This window comes from Pantherophis guttatus, chromosome 2, assembly GCF_059756535.1.
Source record: "Pantherophis guttatus breed Tessera chromosome 2, ASM5975653v1, whole genome shotgun sequence".
Lineage (NCBI taxonomy): Eukaryota > Metazoa > Chordata > Lepidosauria > Squamata > Colubridae > Pantherophis > Pantherophis guttatus.
This window is the reverse complement of record NC_142064.1, coordinates 267613382-267630407: the sequence shown is the minus strand read 5'-3', so window position 1 is coordinate 267630407 and position 17026 is coordinate 267613382. Positions and strand designations below refer to the sequence as shown.

At 41.9% G+C, this 17026-nt stretch overlaps 1 protein-coding gene and 1 pseudogene across 3 annotated transcripts; both read right to left on the bottom strand.

Annotated features, from left to right (window-relative positions):
• Positions 1-214: 214 nt before the first annotated feature.
• On the bottom strand, positions 215-16999 carry LOC132711708 (uncharacterized). 2 transcript variants are annotated; one of them, XM_087884308.1, is made up of 6 exons: positions 16880-16999; positions 4718-5286; positions 4350-4467; positions 4126-4229; positions 3249-3375; positions 215-1609 (listed from the first exon to the last, which is right to left on the bottom strand). In XM_087884308.1, exons 2-6 carry the CDS (start codon positions 5225-5227, stop codon positions 648-650), a joined length of 1821 nt encoding a protein of 606 aa, XP_087740434.1. In that variant the 5' UTR covers positions 5228-5286; positions 16880-16999; the 3' UTR covers positions 215-647. The 2 variants fall into 2 exon arrangements, with proteins under 2 accessions (XP_087740434.1, XP_087740435.1); XM_087884309.1 differs by lacking the exon at positions 16880-16999 and adding an exon at positions 6676-6825.
• On the bottom strand, positions 10267-17023 carry LOC117660044 (uncharacterized; annotated as a pseudogene). Its single transcript, XR_015731741.1, has 6 exons — positions 16880-17023; positions 15726-16303; positions 15362-15479; positions 15164-15243; positions 14263-14389; positions 10267-12732 (listed from the first exon to the last, which is right to left on the bottom strand). The product of XR_015731741.1 is annotated as an uncharacterized LOC117660044 (transcript).
• Positions 17024-17026: the final 3 nt, after the last annotated feature.

Here is a 17026-nt window from a genome sequence, read left to right as displayed (position 1 = left end):
GTCAAGAGAAACTGAAGTTAGTTTCTGAATATGACCCCAGGACACTGCAATTGGCATAAATAGGAACCAGTTGTCAAGCATTTGATCACGTGTTCATGGGGATGGTGCAAAGCAGGGGTGACAAACTCAATTTCATTAAGGGCCATATCAGCATTATGTCCTCGATTTTTTACAGTTCATATAATGATTATTCAAAGTTATAGAAACACTGAAAAACATGATTTCTGAACTTTATTCGCACTTATGAACAACATCCCGATGGTCACCTGACCCAATCTCAGATGCATGGCAACTGATTCATGACAGCTGCAGAATTCCTGGATCATGTGATCATCTTTTGTGAGCTTCTGACAAGCAAAACCAATGGGGAAGCCAAATTCATTTCACAACAGTGTTACTAACTTAACAATTACAGTGATTCAGTTAACAAATGTGGCAAGAAAACTTGTAATATGGGGCAAAACACAGTAAGTCTCTCACTTAGCAACAGAAATTTTGGGCTCAATTGCAGTCATTATGTGAGGACTACCTGGATATCTCTTGGGAGTTCTACCACACTTCTTTTATTGATATGGTTTCTGCCCTGTATGGATCCTCTTGTGGGAATTAAGACTACTGCTATAAGTAAAGGTCTTTCCACACTCCATTCATTTATAAGGTGTTTCTCTTTTGTGATTCCTTTTATGGGTTTTAAAAGAATAATGGTAACAGAAGGTCTTTCCACACTCCATGCATTGATACGGTTTCTCTCCTGTGTGGATCCTCTTGTGGGTATTAAGATTACCACTCTTCCTAAAACCCTTTCCACACTCCATGCAATGATATGGCTTCTCTCCTGTATGGATCAAATTGTGGGATTTCAGACTACTGCTACAAGTAAAGGTTTTTCCACACTCCATGCATTTATAAGGTCTTTCTCCTGTGTGGATCCTTACATGTCTTCTAAGAGAGTGATTATAAGAGAAGGTCTCATCACACTCCCTGCATTGATATAGTTTCTCTCCTGTGTGGATCCGCTTGTGAATATTAAGATAAGTGTTACGAGTAAATGTCTTTCCACACTCCATGCATTGATATGGCTTCTCTCCTGTGTGGATCCGCTTGTGGGTATTAAGATGAGTGCTACAAGTAAATGCCTTTCCGCACTCCATGCATTGATATGGCCTCTCTCCTGTGTGGATCCGCTTGTGGGTATTAAGATGAGTGCTACAAGTAAAGGTCTTTTCACATTCCATGCATTTATAAGGTCGTTTTCCTGTGTGGATCCTTTGATGTCTTATAAGATAGTGATTATAAGAGAAGGTCTTTCCACACTCCATGCAGGTAAACCGTTTCTCTTCTGAATGTGTCTTTTTATGAGAAATGAGATTATTGGATTTATTGAACCTCTTTCCACACTCCATGAATTTATATGGTACTTCCTCCTTATCGATAACTGTATGGTTAAGAAGCCAGCTGACCCGAGGAAAACTTTTTTTAATTCCACTTTGTGATTGATTTGTTTCATCCCTTTTTGGTTGCATCTGATCTACAAATTTCCTTTTCCACCCTTTCAAATGGCTCGCTTGGCTTTCCTCCTTGCAATTCTTATTCTCTTGCCCATTAAAGCCTTGAAAAAGAAAAATGAAAACTGTGACAAGAATAAGGGAACAATCAAAACTTTTCTTCTGAAATTTAGCCAAATCAGTCATCACTGTTTTGTTGACAAACACGAAGAGTCCAAACTAAGATTATAGCAAAGTCCCATTTCCAAGTGTATCCTTAATGATCCTCATATAATAGGATTGGACCACAATTGTGATCTAATCTTTGACCTGGAACAATTCTTTGGTGCCACAAACTCCCGAAGTGCATTGTACACTCTATCATGCTGGGCCAGCAACATACCCAGCACCTCCCAACTTCAATAAAACTCTCATCTCCACTTGTCTGCAAAACAGAATCTTTGAAAGTCAAAGGGAATTTCTGGATGGCAATAGCTCGCCACCCTCAACTTAGGCGGATGCCAAATTTGGCATATAAGTGGGCATATCTCTAAGAAGGAAACTCTTAGAGATCAACTGGTCCGTTATAGCAGCTCAGGGCCATCAGGAACCCAGTGACCAGGTTCAGGAGGGAATACCGAATCCTGATAGCCAGAACCTGGCTCAAGAGAGACCACAACATCCCTGCATGGAGCCTGTCCCTCCGAGTCTTCCTAATGTTTTCTATGAAACGAGTATTGTGTATTTTATGTGCAGAAAGCATTTTTTTTTAAAAAAATCTTTATGTAAAAAGCCAGGCTATGCAGTTTTCCAATTTTTCCAATTTCCAGTTCACCTGTGGTCAATTCAATTGATTGGACCTGGAAAGACACACAGCTCTCCATAAATGGCCTCACAGCTAAGAATGCATATGGTAGCAGACCAAAAGCCATGAGGTCAAAGCAACTGCCTGCAGAGCTCAGAGATAGGATTATTGCAAAGAAACAGATCTAGGGAAGGCTACCATAAAATTTTTGCTGCACTGAAAGGTTCTTAAGAGCAAAATGGACTCCATAATTCTCAAATGGAAGATGTTTGGCACAATCAGGATTCTTCCAAGAGCTGGTTGCCCACTCAAACTGAGCAATTAGGATAGAAGGGCCTTAGTAAGAGAGGTGACCAAGAAATCGATGGTCACTCTGAGCTCCAGACAGCAGAAGTAGCCTGCAGTGCTGCATTCTAACCATTGTGCCACCACGGTTCATGAAAGTCCTAGTGGCCCAGCCTGAGTTGAACCTTATTTAACATCTCTGGAGGGACCTGAAAATGGCTGTCCACCAACAATTGCCATGCAATCTGACTTAGCCTGAGCGGATTTGCTAGCAAGAATGTCAGAAAATCCCCCAATCCAGGTGTGCAAAGCTTGTAGTGTCATACCCAAAAAGACATGATTCTACATGCTTGCCAACGGTGCTTCAACAAACTATTGAGTGAAAAGATCTGAATACTTATGCCAATGTGATATTTCAGTTTTTTTCTTTTTACTAAATTTATAGACATTTCTAAAATTTTGTTTTCACTTTATCATTATCGGATATTGAGTGTAGATACATGAGAAATAAGTGAATTTCAACAACTGTAGAATCAGGCTGCACCATAGCAAAACTCTACAAAGTGAAGAGGTTATGAATGCTTTCTGAACGCACTGTAAATGAATGATTTTTTTTCCAGAAGTAACATTCAAGCCCTTTCTCCATGTTCCTGAGCACAGACAGTGGTTCTTACCCAGAGAAAGGAGATTCCTGGAATTCTCCAGCATGACTTCTCTGTAGAGCTCTTTTTGGTCAGCATCCAGTTGAGACCACTCTTCTTCCGAGAAATACATGGCCACTTCCTCAAAAGAAACAACATCCTGGATAAGGAAACAAGTTTCCTTATTAACAGATAATCCAAAGAAAAATGGGATAATTTTCTTCCACCAATTCTAGGACAAAGATCACGTGAACAAAATGGGCATCGTCTGCAGAATTCAGAATGAGATCTCACCGCTTTTGGCTGATGGCATAACTAAATCATGTTTGATGAAGCTGGAAGTGTTTGGAATGCCTTACGGTTTAACCAACTAAAATATTCTTGCTCAATTGGTAGTTGGGTTTTAAATCCACTACTTATTAATGACTCCGTTTCTTCCTAGAATGGACAGAGCAAAATACTGGCAAAACCCAACTGATATGTTTTCCAAAGGCTCATTTTATCCACTGAAGGATCAACGTACCCCAAGTCCAAACCTTCATGAACGAAATGGAAGAGCTTGTAATAGTACTCTGTATGTCTATGGAGATTCTCAATCACCAGGTCACATTTGTCCCAAAGATGCTTTTCAAAAGGCAAAAAAGAGTATTTTTTTTAATGGTCTGTGTGAACAACCATGGGGGACAGAAGGAACAGCTCTGATGCTGACAACAGTCTGGTCAATGAAATCTGATGGTGAAGAAGGAGGGGTGGAGAAAGCGACTCACAAAGGATCCGCTCAGAAGGGAGAGGGAAGGCTAAGCTGAGTGTGACTGTTCAATGACCTGATGTCAAATTTGTATTGCTTAGAAACAACAAATGTATACATTGAATGCTAGAACAAAATGAAATCCATCCAAGATTTATGGACCTTTCCCATGTTTCTTCTCCTTATCTGAAGTGGTGATTCAGCTAATCCTTCAGCTCCAGCACAAAGAGGTGATTCTAAAAAGTCCAAGGACAGCTGTCTACTCTCTATGAGAAAGAGAAAAATAGTGGAATCAAATTTGTTAAAGAGAGAAACTCCAATGAAATGGAGCAAAAGAATCAGCTAAATGTTGAAATCTCACCTCACATAGAAATAACTTTTCTTACCTTGCATAGCATCTTGATTTTGATCTTTCTGTAAATTCTCCATGAAGAGCAGCTCTTGAGAAGCTTTGAATGAATCTTTCCCCTCATTAGAATACTCAGTCATAGTTTCCACGTATTTCTGGACATGATGTGACATGAGAAACAAAGGAAGAGCACAGAGATAGAAATGAATTATCATACTACATCTTCAAACTAGCAGACCCCAACGTCCATTGTTGAAACAAAATGGAAGAATTACCCCAAATACATCCTCTGGAAGAATAGAACAAATGCCCTTAGGAATTAATAATCCCAGAAAATTCTGCCAAAAAGGAGTTGTCAAATTCAAAGAGATCCTCTTTAGAACTGCCCTGATTCCATTCTCCCACCTGCAACTCTTCCTGCATGTTTTCCTCCTCCTGAGTCAGCAAGAAGCCTTCAGCCAGGGACACCGCCTGGGAACTGGTCTCTGCTCCACACTCCCGCACCCATCTTGCCATCTCTGGGGGAAAGACAGCCAGCAATTGTTCCAGGAGCACCAGGTCCAGCATCTGAGCCTTGGTGTGTTTTTCTGGTTGCAGCCACTGACGACAAAGGTAGTGAAGCTGAGTGCAAACATCTCGGGGACGGCTCCCCTCCTGAAACTGCACTTTTGTGAAGTGACAGCATTGGGCCTCTGAAGTGTTGGATGCCTCTTCGTGGCTCTTCTGCCCAGGACTTGCCCCATTCTTCCCACAGCTCCAAGGCTGAGCAGTTGGAAGGCCTTTTCTAACTTCTGCATCTGCTGGGTGTTGTCCCTCCATCTTCTGTCTAATCTTCAATACAGCTCCAAAATGCACCCATGGATCTCCACAGGTCTTTCTGTTCACAAGAGGTCTGGCCAAATTTTCCAAGGCCATTCAGCTCTCTTCCCAGACAAGATACTTAAGATTCCAGAAGAACCAGAAAAAAATTCCAGCTTAATCAAAAACAAAATCAAAGATTTATTGGAGAAAAACATGAAAATAAAAAAAAAAGTGGTTGCAAGCGCGGCCTCTTAGACTCTTCCTAAATGGATTGAGTTCAGAGCACAAAAAGCAGTTTTCAAGCTATACATTTTATACACCTTCACAATGCACACCAGGAGCCCTCCCAACTCCCCCTTATTCTCTTAAATGCATCCTTTAAGTTGTTTTACACTTTAAAAGGGTTTTCTTGACAATTTCCCTCCATCTCTGATGTTCCTGCCTCCTGATAGCTTTTTGCCCAAGGCTTAAGTTCCTGTTTCCTGAAGAGCTCTTAGCAAGTCATAATGCATTGTCTCCGCTAATTACCATTTGTGGTCACTTTACATAGTCAGAAAACAGCAGACAGATAATCTCACACTTTACAATTTATAAAAGAATAACCTTTATTTATTTCCTTTAAGGGATATTAATGTCTATCAAAATATTGGAAAAATATGTTTAAATATGTTTTTGATTTCTAATTCCTAGTTTTTATTAAAATTTAATTTTTTATTTTTATGTCTTCTGTATTAGTATTACTATAAATTACTCTAGGCAGCAATTATACATAATGCTCCTTCTTACTATTTCCCCCACAACAGCCCTGTGAAGTAGATTGGGCTGAGAGTTGGGATGGGCTCAAGGATTTCATGCCAAAGGTTGGACTAGAAAGTTAATCTCCTGCTTTCAAAGCCTTGTGCTTTCATCACTTAACCAAATGGCTCTCTCTGGCGAACTATAATTTTATCATTTCTATGGCTTCATAGTTAAGAGCAACCATTTGCACAATTCAAATCATAAACATCCCAGGTCACGAATAGCAATGGACATGAGGGGCTCCCTAAATCCACTTAATAAGTAAATAAATAAACAATGGATTGCAACATCCAGGCTTTACAAAGGCGAAACTTGACAAAAATACTGGCCTATTCTGGGACATAGTGACAATGAGGCATCTTCCTTCTTTACCTGCAGGCAGAGGCAGCTGGTGACTGGGGGGAAAGGCGGGAAAGCAGGAAACAGTCCCGGGGAAAAAGTCTGACTTGGAGGCAGAAATCTCTCTTTTGCAAAGGCGACCTCTCCTCCTCTCCCTCCCGTGCAGAGGTTTTCCCATCCAAATGGAGGGTAAATAAATGGCTCCCTCCTTTCTGAGGCCCTGGCTTTCTTCTCTCTAGTCTAAGGGCAACGGGAAGGATCCGAAGCTTTGCTTTCTCCCCTGCCTGGCCTGTGCATGCATAGGGGCGGCAGGGGAACATGGGACCACTGCTCCCCCCACCCCCCACCTCCATCCCAGGACTCCGAATCTGGTGCAAGTTTTGCATGTCTCCATGCGAGTCTCCATCACTGAACCCCCAACTCACGTCTGGGTCTCGGACGGTGCAAGAATTCCCTGCAGCCTCTTCCCTTCGCTAGAAAGGCTCACAGCGAGGGAGGGCGGGGAGCAGAATCGGAAACCGTAGAAAAAGCGGAGAAGCTTTCAAATCGCTGCTGGAAAATGCCTCGGGAAGCATGCAGCCCGCGCATGCTCAGTTCTCCTTTAAGCGGGGGGGGGGGAGCTGCACCGGTTTTCCAGGGAACCCCCTAGAGGATCCTTTGCGCATTGCATGATGACCCGGCAAGGGCGCAGGACGTCATGTTCCATGCGGGTCTGGGATGATGGGCATTAAACTTGAAGGAAAGGTTCCCGCTAACATTGCCTATCTAGAAAGGAAGCGGCCTCTCCAGCAGGCGTCAGTTTCTAGATTTTCCCTCTTTTTAATCTCTAAGAACCACCTGTGATCTTGTGAAGATTGAGAAAATCTCTGTGGAGGCTCAAAATTCCCTTTCCTGAAGAGCAGCTTTTCTGAAGGGTCTCTAGGGATTCCCAGTAGACCTCAAAAATGAGCAAAATCCTGTCAGAAATGGCAGGACGGTCAAAAGACAAGGAAGAAAAGTGTCTCTTTGAAACCCAGCCTGTGTCTTGTGGCTGATGGCAAACTCAGCCTTGAAGTGAGGGGAGATCAGGGGCCTGGCAGAGACACAGGGAACAAAGCGACCGACCGGTTGAGGAAAATTGAGATTTGTATTGATTTTTCTTTAGTGAGTTCAATTATTACAGCTTCGTTTTCAAATTCATGCCTATGGGCAGTCAAGGAGGGTTAGAAACACCAAAGGCAGTTTATAATGATGTGAATAATCCTGAAGTATAGATCCTGATGAAAAAGAGGCATCAAAAGAAAATTCCCAAAATGGAACGAAAGCTCAAACTTCTGGACCTTTAATTTTTTTTACCTCAAAACAAGCCACTATGATGGAGAAATGAAGATTGGGGGAATAAAGTCTCATATGTGACTAGAGAAAAAGTGGAATTACAAAATGAAGGAAGGCAAACACTGAAAAATATTAATCTCAAATACCACAAGGCAAAGAGAGAGAGAGGGGGGGGGAGGGAGAGATGAATGGTTTTATTTTGGTGTTAAGTAGGGAATACGCCTCAGTAAATTTTAGTAGGAACCTTAAGGCCTTTGGAGTAAAAGAATGTTTTTTTCTAGTCAAATGTAATGAAGATTTCACTGGTTTTATAAACTGGTGCTAATACTTCATGATTTTTTATTCTGTGCCTCTGTTTATGCAACCAAGGATTTTTTGATTGCTGCCACACATTGCTGGCTGATTGTCCACCAGGACTTCTCACAGTTACTGTTTTTGAGCTAGGTTTCACCTAATCTATACTTGTACATATTGGCTTTTTTTTTTTTCTTAAGTGTAAACCCTTCTCTCCACATTAAATTTCATTTTCTTGGATAAGGCCCATAGTTCATGTTTGTCAAGATCTTTTTGGATTCTGAACATGTCTTGTGGGTTTTTTCCTGCCAGCTTAGTGTCATCTGCAAATTTGATGAGTTCCCCTTCTATTCCCTCATCTAAGTCCTTTATGAAGATATTGAATACTGGGCCTAAGACAGAAGCTACTAATTTAGCCACTTTGTCAAAGAATAAAATCATTGTTTTGGCACAATCATTTAAACAAACCCATGCTGGATTTCTGTAATTTGCGAGTAGGATGATCTACACATTCCAGACTCAGTTCTTCCAACCTCTGTCTATTTGAAGATGGTGACTATCAAGGTGCTAGTCACCATCTTCAAAGCGCTCCATGGCTTAGGACCGGGGTACTTACAAGGATCGCCTTCTGCCACCAAATATCTCCCACCGTCCGATACGCTCTCACAGAGAGGGCCTCTTCAGGGTGCCGTCGGCCAGACAATGTTGGCTGGTGACCCCCAGGGGGAGAGCCTTCTCTGTGGGGGCTCCTGTCCTATGGAATGAACTGCCCCCGGATATAAAAGGATTCCCGACCTCCGCGCCTTCCGTTGGGCTCTGAAGACTCTTTTGTTTCATCAAGCCGGCCTGACTGAATAGATAAATTTTAAAGGGGTTTTAAATTGGTTTTTAAGGGGTTTTAGTAAGGGGTTTTAAATAACGGCCAAATTGTTTTAAATTCTTTTAATAGTTTTAATTTTTGTGTTGGGTTATTTTAATATGGCTGTAAACCGCCCTGAGTCCTTCGGGAGAAGGGCGGTATAGAAATGTCATAAACTAAACTAAACTAACTATCTATTTGTCAGGAGAAACTGAAGTTAGTTTCTGAATATAACCCCAGGGCAGTACAACAGGCAATAATTTGAACCAGTTGTCAAGCATTTGATCACATATTCATGGTGATGGTGCAGAGCAGGGGTGTCAAATTCTATTTTATTGAGGGCCACATCAGCATTAGGGTTGCCCTCAAAGGGCTAGTTGCATGTAAGACTATGACAATTCACAGAGGCCGGGTGGGCATGGTCAGTTCGATACTACTCACAGGCCGCAACTGACTTGGGACAGCTGGGTCGGGATGGAATAAGTTGCACTGGTGAACTCAAGGTGGGGAAAATTTGGTGCCTTCTGTCTGTGTGTGTGTCTGTTCACTTGCACAGCATGCCGAAGGAGATGTTCTTTCCAATCTCAGACATCGTTGGGGTTTGTTTCCCTGTCTGGTACCCCCTCCCTCCAAAGCAAGAAGCGGAGGACGACTCTGCTGAGTGTGGAAGAACTGGAGGAGAAAGTTTGCAGGGAGCAGTTTCCTCCGAGTCCAACTTCTGCCTTGACAGATCTCTGGAGAGCAAGAGGAGGTGGCAGGGGAGCAGCACTCCTCGGTCCTGCAGGAGGGAGGCTGGCCTTTTTCGAAAGGAAATCCTTGTTTCCAGGCGTGTGTGGTAAAGATGCTGGCTTGTTGGGGCAGCCTTCCCTCATTCAACTCCCCAGCCACTCTTCCTCCTCTCCAGAGATCTGTCAAGGCAAAAGTTAGACCTGGAGGAAACTGCTTCCTACAAACTTTCTCCACCGTGCTTCCACATCAGCAGCAGCATCCTCCACCTCCGGGGGGAGTGCAGGCAAGGCTGGGAGGGGGGATCCAGAGGTCTCCAGCAGAGGAAGGTGAAACCACCACAAAAACAAAGCCTCGTCCACCACAGAAGCCTCACCATGCTTCTCAGGCCACATGGGAGGATCACTGGATGGTGGCAATGACCATCCAGAGCCCTGGGCAATGGAGGGCAAGCACCCAGCTCAGCCAGCTTTCCCAAGGGGGTACTTGGCCGCGCTTATCTTCTCCTCGAGGTTGCTGCTGCTGTGCTCACTCTTCTTGGCCAGGTTGCTCATAGTGGGTGTGGGAGGGCAAAGTCTGTGAGTCAGAGGGAGGCCCACTTCCTTTCCATGCAAGGAGGCACGACTTTGTAAGCAAAGCATCCTCACTGTTAGATGGGAGATGGAAATGTGATAATTGCATTTGGTATTTTGGAATATTTGAAACAATATAATGAAAAACACTCAAGAATATTTCTACATGTAGAAAAAGACTTTGTCTATTTGGACTTAGCAAAAACCACGGTGTTCAGGTCTCCACTAGAAAGGAAATTTATGCATACGTATCTAAGAAGGTCTACAATTTATTTGGATTATAACTCAAATGGTCCTTGCATGAGATTTGAGACAACTATAGGTAGTCCTCGATTTTCTACAGTTCATATAATGATTATTCAAAGTTATAGAAGCACTGAAAAACATGATTTCTGAATATTTTTCACACTTATGAACAACATCCCGAAGGTCACCTGATCCAATTTCAGATGCATGGCAACTGATTCATGACAGCTGCAGAATCCCTGGATCATGTGATTATCTTTTGTGAGCTTCCGACAAGCAAAACCAATGGGGAACACAACAGTGTTACTAACTTAACAATTACAGTGATTCAGTTAAGAAATATGGCAAGAAAACTTGTAATATGGGACAAAACACAGTAAGTCTCTCACTTAGCAACAGAAATTTTGGGCTCAATTGAGTCATAAAGTGAGGACTACCTGGATTTCTCTTGGGAGTTCTACACACACTTCCTTTATTGATATGGTTTCTGCCATGTGTGATTCCTCTATGGCGAGTAAGAGCATTACTCCTTACAAATTCCTTCGATGATTTATAAAAGACTTAGAATAACAGAAGGTCTTTCCACACTCCATGCATTGATACGGTTTTCTCTCCTGTGTGGATCCTCTTGTGAGTATTAAGATTACCACTCTTCCTAAAACTCTTTCCACACTCCATACGATATGGCTTCTCTCCTGTGTGGATCAAATTGTGGGATTTCACACCACTGCTACATCTGAAGGGTTTTCCACACTCCATGCATTTATAAGGACTTTCTCCTTTGTGATTCCTCTGATGGATTCTAAGTCTTATAATAACAGAAGGTCTCATCACACTCCATGCATTGATACGGTTTCTCTCCTGTATGGATCCGCTTGTGGATATTAAGATGAGAGTTACGAGTAAATATCTTTCCACACTCCATGCATTGATACGGTTTCTCTCCTGTGTGGATCCTCTTGTGGGTATTAAAATTACTGCTACGAGTAAATGTCTTTCCACACTCCATGCATTGATATGGCTTCTCTCCTGTGTTGATCCTCTTGTGGGAATTAAGATGATAGCTACGCGTAAACGTCTTTCCACACTACATGCATTTATAAGTTCTTTCTCCTGTGTGATTCCTTTGATGATTTATAAAAGACTTAGAATAACAGAAGGTCTTTCCACACTCCATGCATTGATATGGTTTTCTCTCCTGTGTGGATCCTCTTGTGAGTATTAAGATTACCACTCTTCCTAAAACTCTTTCCACACTCCATACGATATGGCTTCTCTCCTGTGTGGATCAAATTGTGGGATTTCACACCACTGCTACATCTGAAGGGTTTTCCACACTCCATGCATTTATAAGGACTTTCTCCTTTGTGATTCCTCTGATGGATTCTAAGTCTTATAATAACAGAAGGTTTCATCACACTCCATGCATTGATACGGTTTCTCTCCTGTATGGATCCGCTTGTGGATATTAAGATGAGAGTTACGAGTAAATATCTTTCCACACTCCATGCATTGATACGGTTTCTCTCCTGTGTGGATCCTCTTGTGGGTATTAAAATTACTGCTACGAGTAAATGTCTTTCCACACTCCATGCATTGATATGGCTTCTCTCCTGTGTGGATTCCCTTGTGAGTATTAAGATAACTGCTACAAGTAAATGTCTTTCCACACTCCATGCATTGATATGGCTTCTCTCCTGTGTGGATCCTCTTGTGGCACTTAAGATGAGTGCTACATGTAAAGGTCTTTTCACATTCCATACATTTATAAGGTCGTTCTCCTGTGTGGATCCTTTGATGTCTTATAAGAACGTGATTATAAGAGAAGGTCTTTCCACACTCCATGCATTGATACGGTTTCTCTCCTGTGTGGATCCTCTTGTGGGTATTAAAATTACTGCTACAAGTAAAGGTCTTTCCACACTCCATGCATTGATATGGCTTCTCTCCTGTATGAATCCGCTTATGGATATTAAGATGAGTGCTACGAGAAAATGTCTTTCCACACTCCATGCATTGATATGGCTTCTCTCCTGTGTGGATCCTCTTGTGGCACTTAAGATGAGTGCTACAAGTATAGGTCTTTTCACATTCCATGCATTTATAAGGTCGTTCTCCTGTGTGGATCCTTTGATGTCTTATAAGGTAGTGATTATAAGAGAAGGTCTTTCCACACTCCATGCAGGTAAATCGTTTCTCTTCTGAATGTGTCTTTTTATGAGAAATGAGATGATTGGATTTATTGAATCTCTTTCCACAATCCATGAATTTATATGGTACTTCCCCCTTATCTATAACTGCATGGTTAGGAAGCCAACTGATCCGAGGAAGACTTTTTTTAATTCCACTTTGTGATTGATTTGTTTCATCCCTTTTTGGTTGCATCTGATCTACAAATTTCCTTTTGCACACTTTCAAATGGATTGCTTGGCTTTCCTCCTTGCAGTTCTTATTCTCTTGCCCATTAAAGCCTTGAAAAAGAAAAATGAAAACTGTGACAAGAATAAGAGAACAATCAAAACTGTTCTTCTGAAATTTAGCCAAATCAGTCATCACTGTTTTTATGACAAACATGAAGAGTCCAAACTAAGATTATAGCAAAGTCCCATTTCCAAGTGTATCCCTAATGATCCTCATATAATAGGATTGGACCACAACTCTGATCTAATCTTTGACCTGGAATAATTCTTTGGTGCCACAAACTCCTGAAGTATACTCCATCATGCTGGGGCAGCAACATACCCAGCACCTCCCAACTTCAATAAAACTCTCATCTCCACTTGTCTGCAAAGCAGAATCTTTGAAAGTCAAAGGGAATTTCTGGATGGCAATAGCTCCCCACCCTCAATTTAGGCGGATGCGAAATTTGGCATATTACTGGGCATATCTCTAAGAAGGGAACTCTTAGATGTCATCTGGTCCGTTATAGAACTTCAGGGCCATCAGGAACCCAGTGATCAGGTTCAAGAGTGAATACCGAGTCCTGGTAGCCAGAACCTGGCTCAAGAGAGGCCACACCATCCCTGCATGGAGCCTGTCCCTCCGAGTCTTGCTAATGTCTTCTATGAAACGAGTATTGTGTATTTTATGAGCAGAAAGCATTTCTTTAAAAAAAAACTTATTTATGTAAAAAGCCAGGCTATGCAATTTTCCAATTTTTCCAATTTCCAGTTCACCAGTGGTCAATTCAATTGATTGGACCTGGAAAGACACACAGCTCTCCATAAATGGCCTCACAGCTGAGAATGCATACGGTAGCAGACCAAAAGCCATGAGGTCAAAGCAACTGCCTGCAGAGCTCAGAGATAGGATTATTGCAAAGGAACAGATCTAGGGAAGGCTACCATAAAATTTCTGCTGCACTGAAGGTTCCTAAGAGCAAAATGGACTCCATAATTCTCAAATGGAAGAAGTTTGGACAACCAGGCTTCTTCCAAGAGCTGGTTGCCCACTCAAACTCAGCGACTGAGATAGAAGGGCCTTAGTAAGAGAGGTGACCGAGAAATCGATGATCACTCTGACTGAGCTCCAGACAGCAGAAGTATTTGCAAGCAAGATTGGCAGCCTGAGAGGATTTGCAAGCAAGAATGGCAGAAAATCCCCCAATCCAGGTGTGAAAAGCTTCTCTTGTCATACCCAAAAAGACATGATTCTACATGCTTGCCAACGGTACTTCAACAAACTATTGAGTGAAAAGGTCTGCATACTTATGCCAATGTTTTTCAATGTTTTTCTAATGATATTTCAGTTTTCTTCTTTTTACTAACTTTACAGACATTTCTTAAATTTTGTTTTCACTTTGTCATTATCAGATACTGAGTGTAGATAAATGAGAAAAAGGTGAATTTCAACAACTGTAGAATCATGCTGCACCATAACAAAATTCTACGAAGTGAAAAGGTTATGAATACTTTCTGAATGCACTGTAAATAAATGAATTTTTTTCCAGAAATAACATTCAAACTGCTTCTCCATGTTCTTGAGCACACAATGATTCTTACCCAGAGAAAGGAGATTCCTGTAATTCTCCAGCATGACTTCTCGGTAGAGCTCTTTTTGGTCAGCATCCAGTTGAGACCACTCTTCCTCCGAGAAATACATGGCCACTTCCTTAAAAGAAACAACATCCTGGACAAGGAAACAAGTTTCCTTATTAAACAGATAATCCAAAGAAAAATGGGATAATTTTCTTCCACCAATTCTAGAACAAAGATCACGTAAACAAAACGGACACCCTCTGCCCATTAAGAATAAGGTCTCACCACTTTTGGCTGATGGGATAACTAAATCATGTTTGATGAAGCTGGAAGTGTTTGGAATGCCTTACGGTTTAACCAACTAAAATATTCTTGGTGAATTGGTAGTTGGCTCTTAAATCCACTACTTATCAATGACTCCGTTTCTTCCTAGGATAGACAGAGCAAAATACTGGCAAAACACACCTGATATGTTTTCCAATGGCTCATTTTATCCACTGAAGGACCAACGTACCCCAACTCCAAACCTTCATGAAGGAAATGTTAGTGCTTGTAATAGTACTCTGTATGTCTATTGAGATTCTCAATCACCAGGACACATTTGTCCCAAAGATCCTTTTCAAAAGGCAAAAAAGAGTATTTTTTAAAATTGTCTTTGTGAACAACCCTGGGGGACAGAAGGAACAGCCCTGATGCTGACAACAGTCTGGTCAATGAAATCTGATGGTGAAGCAGGAGGGGGAGAGAAAGCAACTCACAAAGGATCCGCTCAAAAGGGAGAAGGTAGGCTAAGCTGAATGTGACTGTTCAATGACCTGATGTCAAATTTGTATTGCTTAGAAACAACAAATTTATACATTGAATTCTAGAACAAAATGAAATCCATCCAAGATTTATGGACCTTTTCCATGTTTCTTCTCCTTACCTGAAGCGATGGTTCAGCTAATCCTTCAGCTCCAGCACAAAGAGGTGATTCTAAAAAGTCCAAGGATAGCTGTCTACTCTCTATGAGAAAGAGAAAAATAGTGGAATCAAATTTGTTAAAGAGAGAAACTCCAATGAAATGGAGCAAAAGAATCAGCTACGTTGAAATCTCATCTCACATAGAAAGAACTTTTCTTACCTTGCATAGCGTCTTGATTTTGATATTTCTGGAAGTTCTCCCTGAAAAGCAGCTCTTGAGAAGTTTTGAATGTATCTTTCCCCTCTTTAGAACACTCAGTCACAGTTTCCACGGATTTCTGGACATGATGTGATACGAGAAACAAAGGAAGAGCAGAGAGATAGAAATGAATTATCATACTACATCTTCAAACTAGCAGACCCCAATGTCCATTGCTGAAACAGAATGGAGGAATGGCCCCAAATACATCCTCTGGAAGAATAGAATACCCTTAGAAATTAATAATGCCAGAAAATTCTGCCAGAAAGGAATTGACAACTTCAGAGAGATCCTCTTTAGAGCTGCCATGATTACAGTCTCCCACCTGCAACTCTTCTTGCATGTTTTCCTGCTCCTGAGTCAGCAAGAAGCCTTCAGCCAGGGACACCGCCTGGGAACTGGTCTCTGCTCCACACTCCCGCACCCATTTCGCCACCTCTGGGGGAAGGACAGCCAGGAATTGTTCCAGGAGCACCAGGTCCAGCATCTGAGCCTTGGTGTGTTTTTCTGGTTGCAGCCACTGACAGCAAAGATAGTGAAGCTGAGTGCAAACATCTCGGGGACGGCTCCCCTCCTGAAACTGCACTTTTCTGAAGTGACAACATTGGACCTCTGAAGTGTTGGATGCCTCTTCGTGGCTCTTCTGCCCAGGACTTGCCCCATTCTTCCCACAGCTCCAAGGCTGAGCAGCTGGAGGGTCTTTTTTAACTTTTGCATCTGCTGGGTGTCGCCCCTCCATCTTCTGTCTGGTCTCTAATAAAGCTCCAAAATGGACTCATGGATCTCCACAGGTCTTTCTGTTCACAAGAGGTCTGGCCAGTTTTTCCAAGGCCATTCAGCTCTCTTCCCAGACAAGATACTTAAGATTCCAGAAGAAGCAGAAAAAAATTCCAGCTTACATGCCTGAAATGGAACAAATAATTTAGGATGCTTACTAGTGTGATTAATTGAACGACTGTGCATCCTTATCAAGAGAGGGAAGAGAAGGGGGAAGGAAAAATTTAAAAAAAAGAAATATGGATGTACCTACGAATATCTGGGGGGGTGGGGTGTCTTAATTAGTTTGATCTCTCTACATATGGGGGAAATTGCTGAGAAATTATTAAAATTTATTTTTTATTTTTATGTCTTCTGTATTATTATTATTATTATTATTATTTACTCTAGGCAGAAATTATACACAATGCTTTTTATTATTTTCCCTATAACAACAGCCCTGTGAAGTAGATTGGGCTGAGAGTTGGGATGGGCTCAAGGATTTCATGCCGAAGGTTGGACTAGAAAATTAAATCTCCTGGTTTCAAAGCCTTGTGCTTTCATCACTTAACCAAATGGCTCTCTCTGGCGAACTATAATTTTATCATTACTATGGCTGCATAGTTAAGAGCAACCATTTGTATCACTAAACACCGAATCACGTCTGGATCTCGGACCGTGCAAGATTCTCTGCAGCCTCTTCCCTTTGCTAGAAAGGCTCACCCGAAAGTTCACAGCGAAGGTGGGAAGCAGAATCGGAGACCGTGGAAAGAGCGGAGAAGCTCTCAAGCCTCTGCTGGAAAATGCCTCGGAAACCACGCAGCTCTCCTGAGTTGAGAAAGAGGTCGGCGCATGCTCAGTTCTCCTGTA

Bases quoted from the DNA above. Each gene is read 5' to 3' on its own strand.
- LOC132711708 (XM_087884308.1), bottom strand. From the start codon at position 5,227: ATGGCCTTGGAAAATTTGGCCAGACCTCTTGTGAACAGAAAGACCTGT. The intron at 4,468-4,717 runs GTGGGAGAATGG...CATCATGTCCAG, and splicing joins ACATGCAGGAAGAGTTGCAG to AAATACGTGGAAACTATGAC. The intron at 4,230-4,349 runs GTAAGAAAAGTT...TCTTTCTCATAG, and splicing joins AAATCAAGATGCTATGCAAG to AGAGTAGACAGCTGTCCTTG.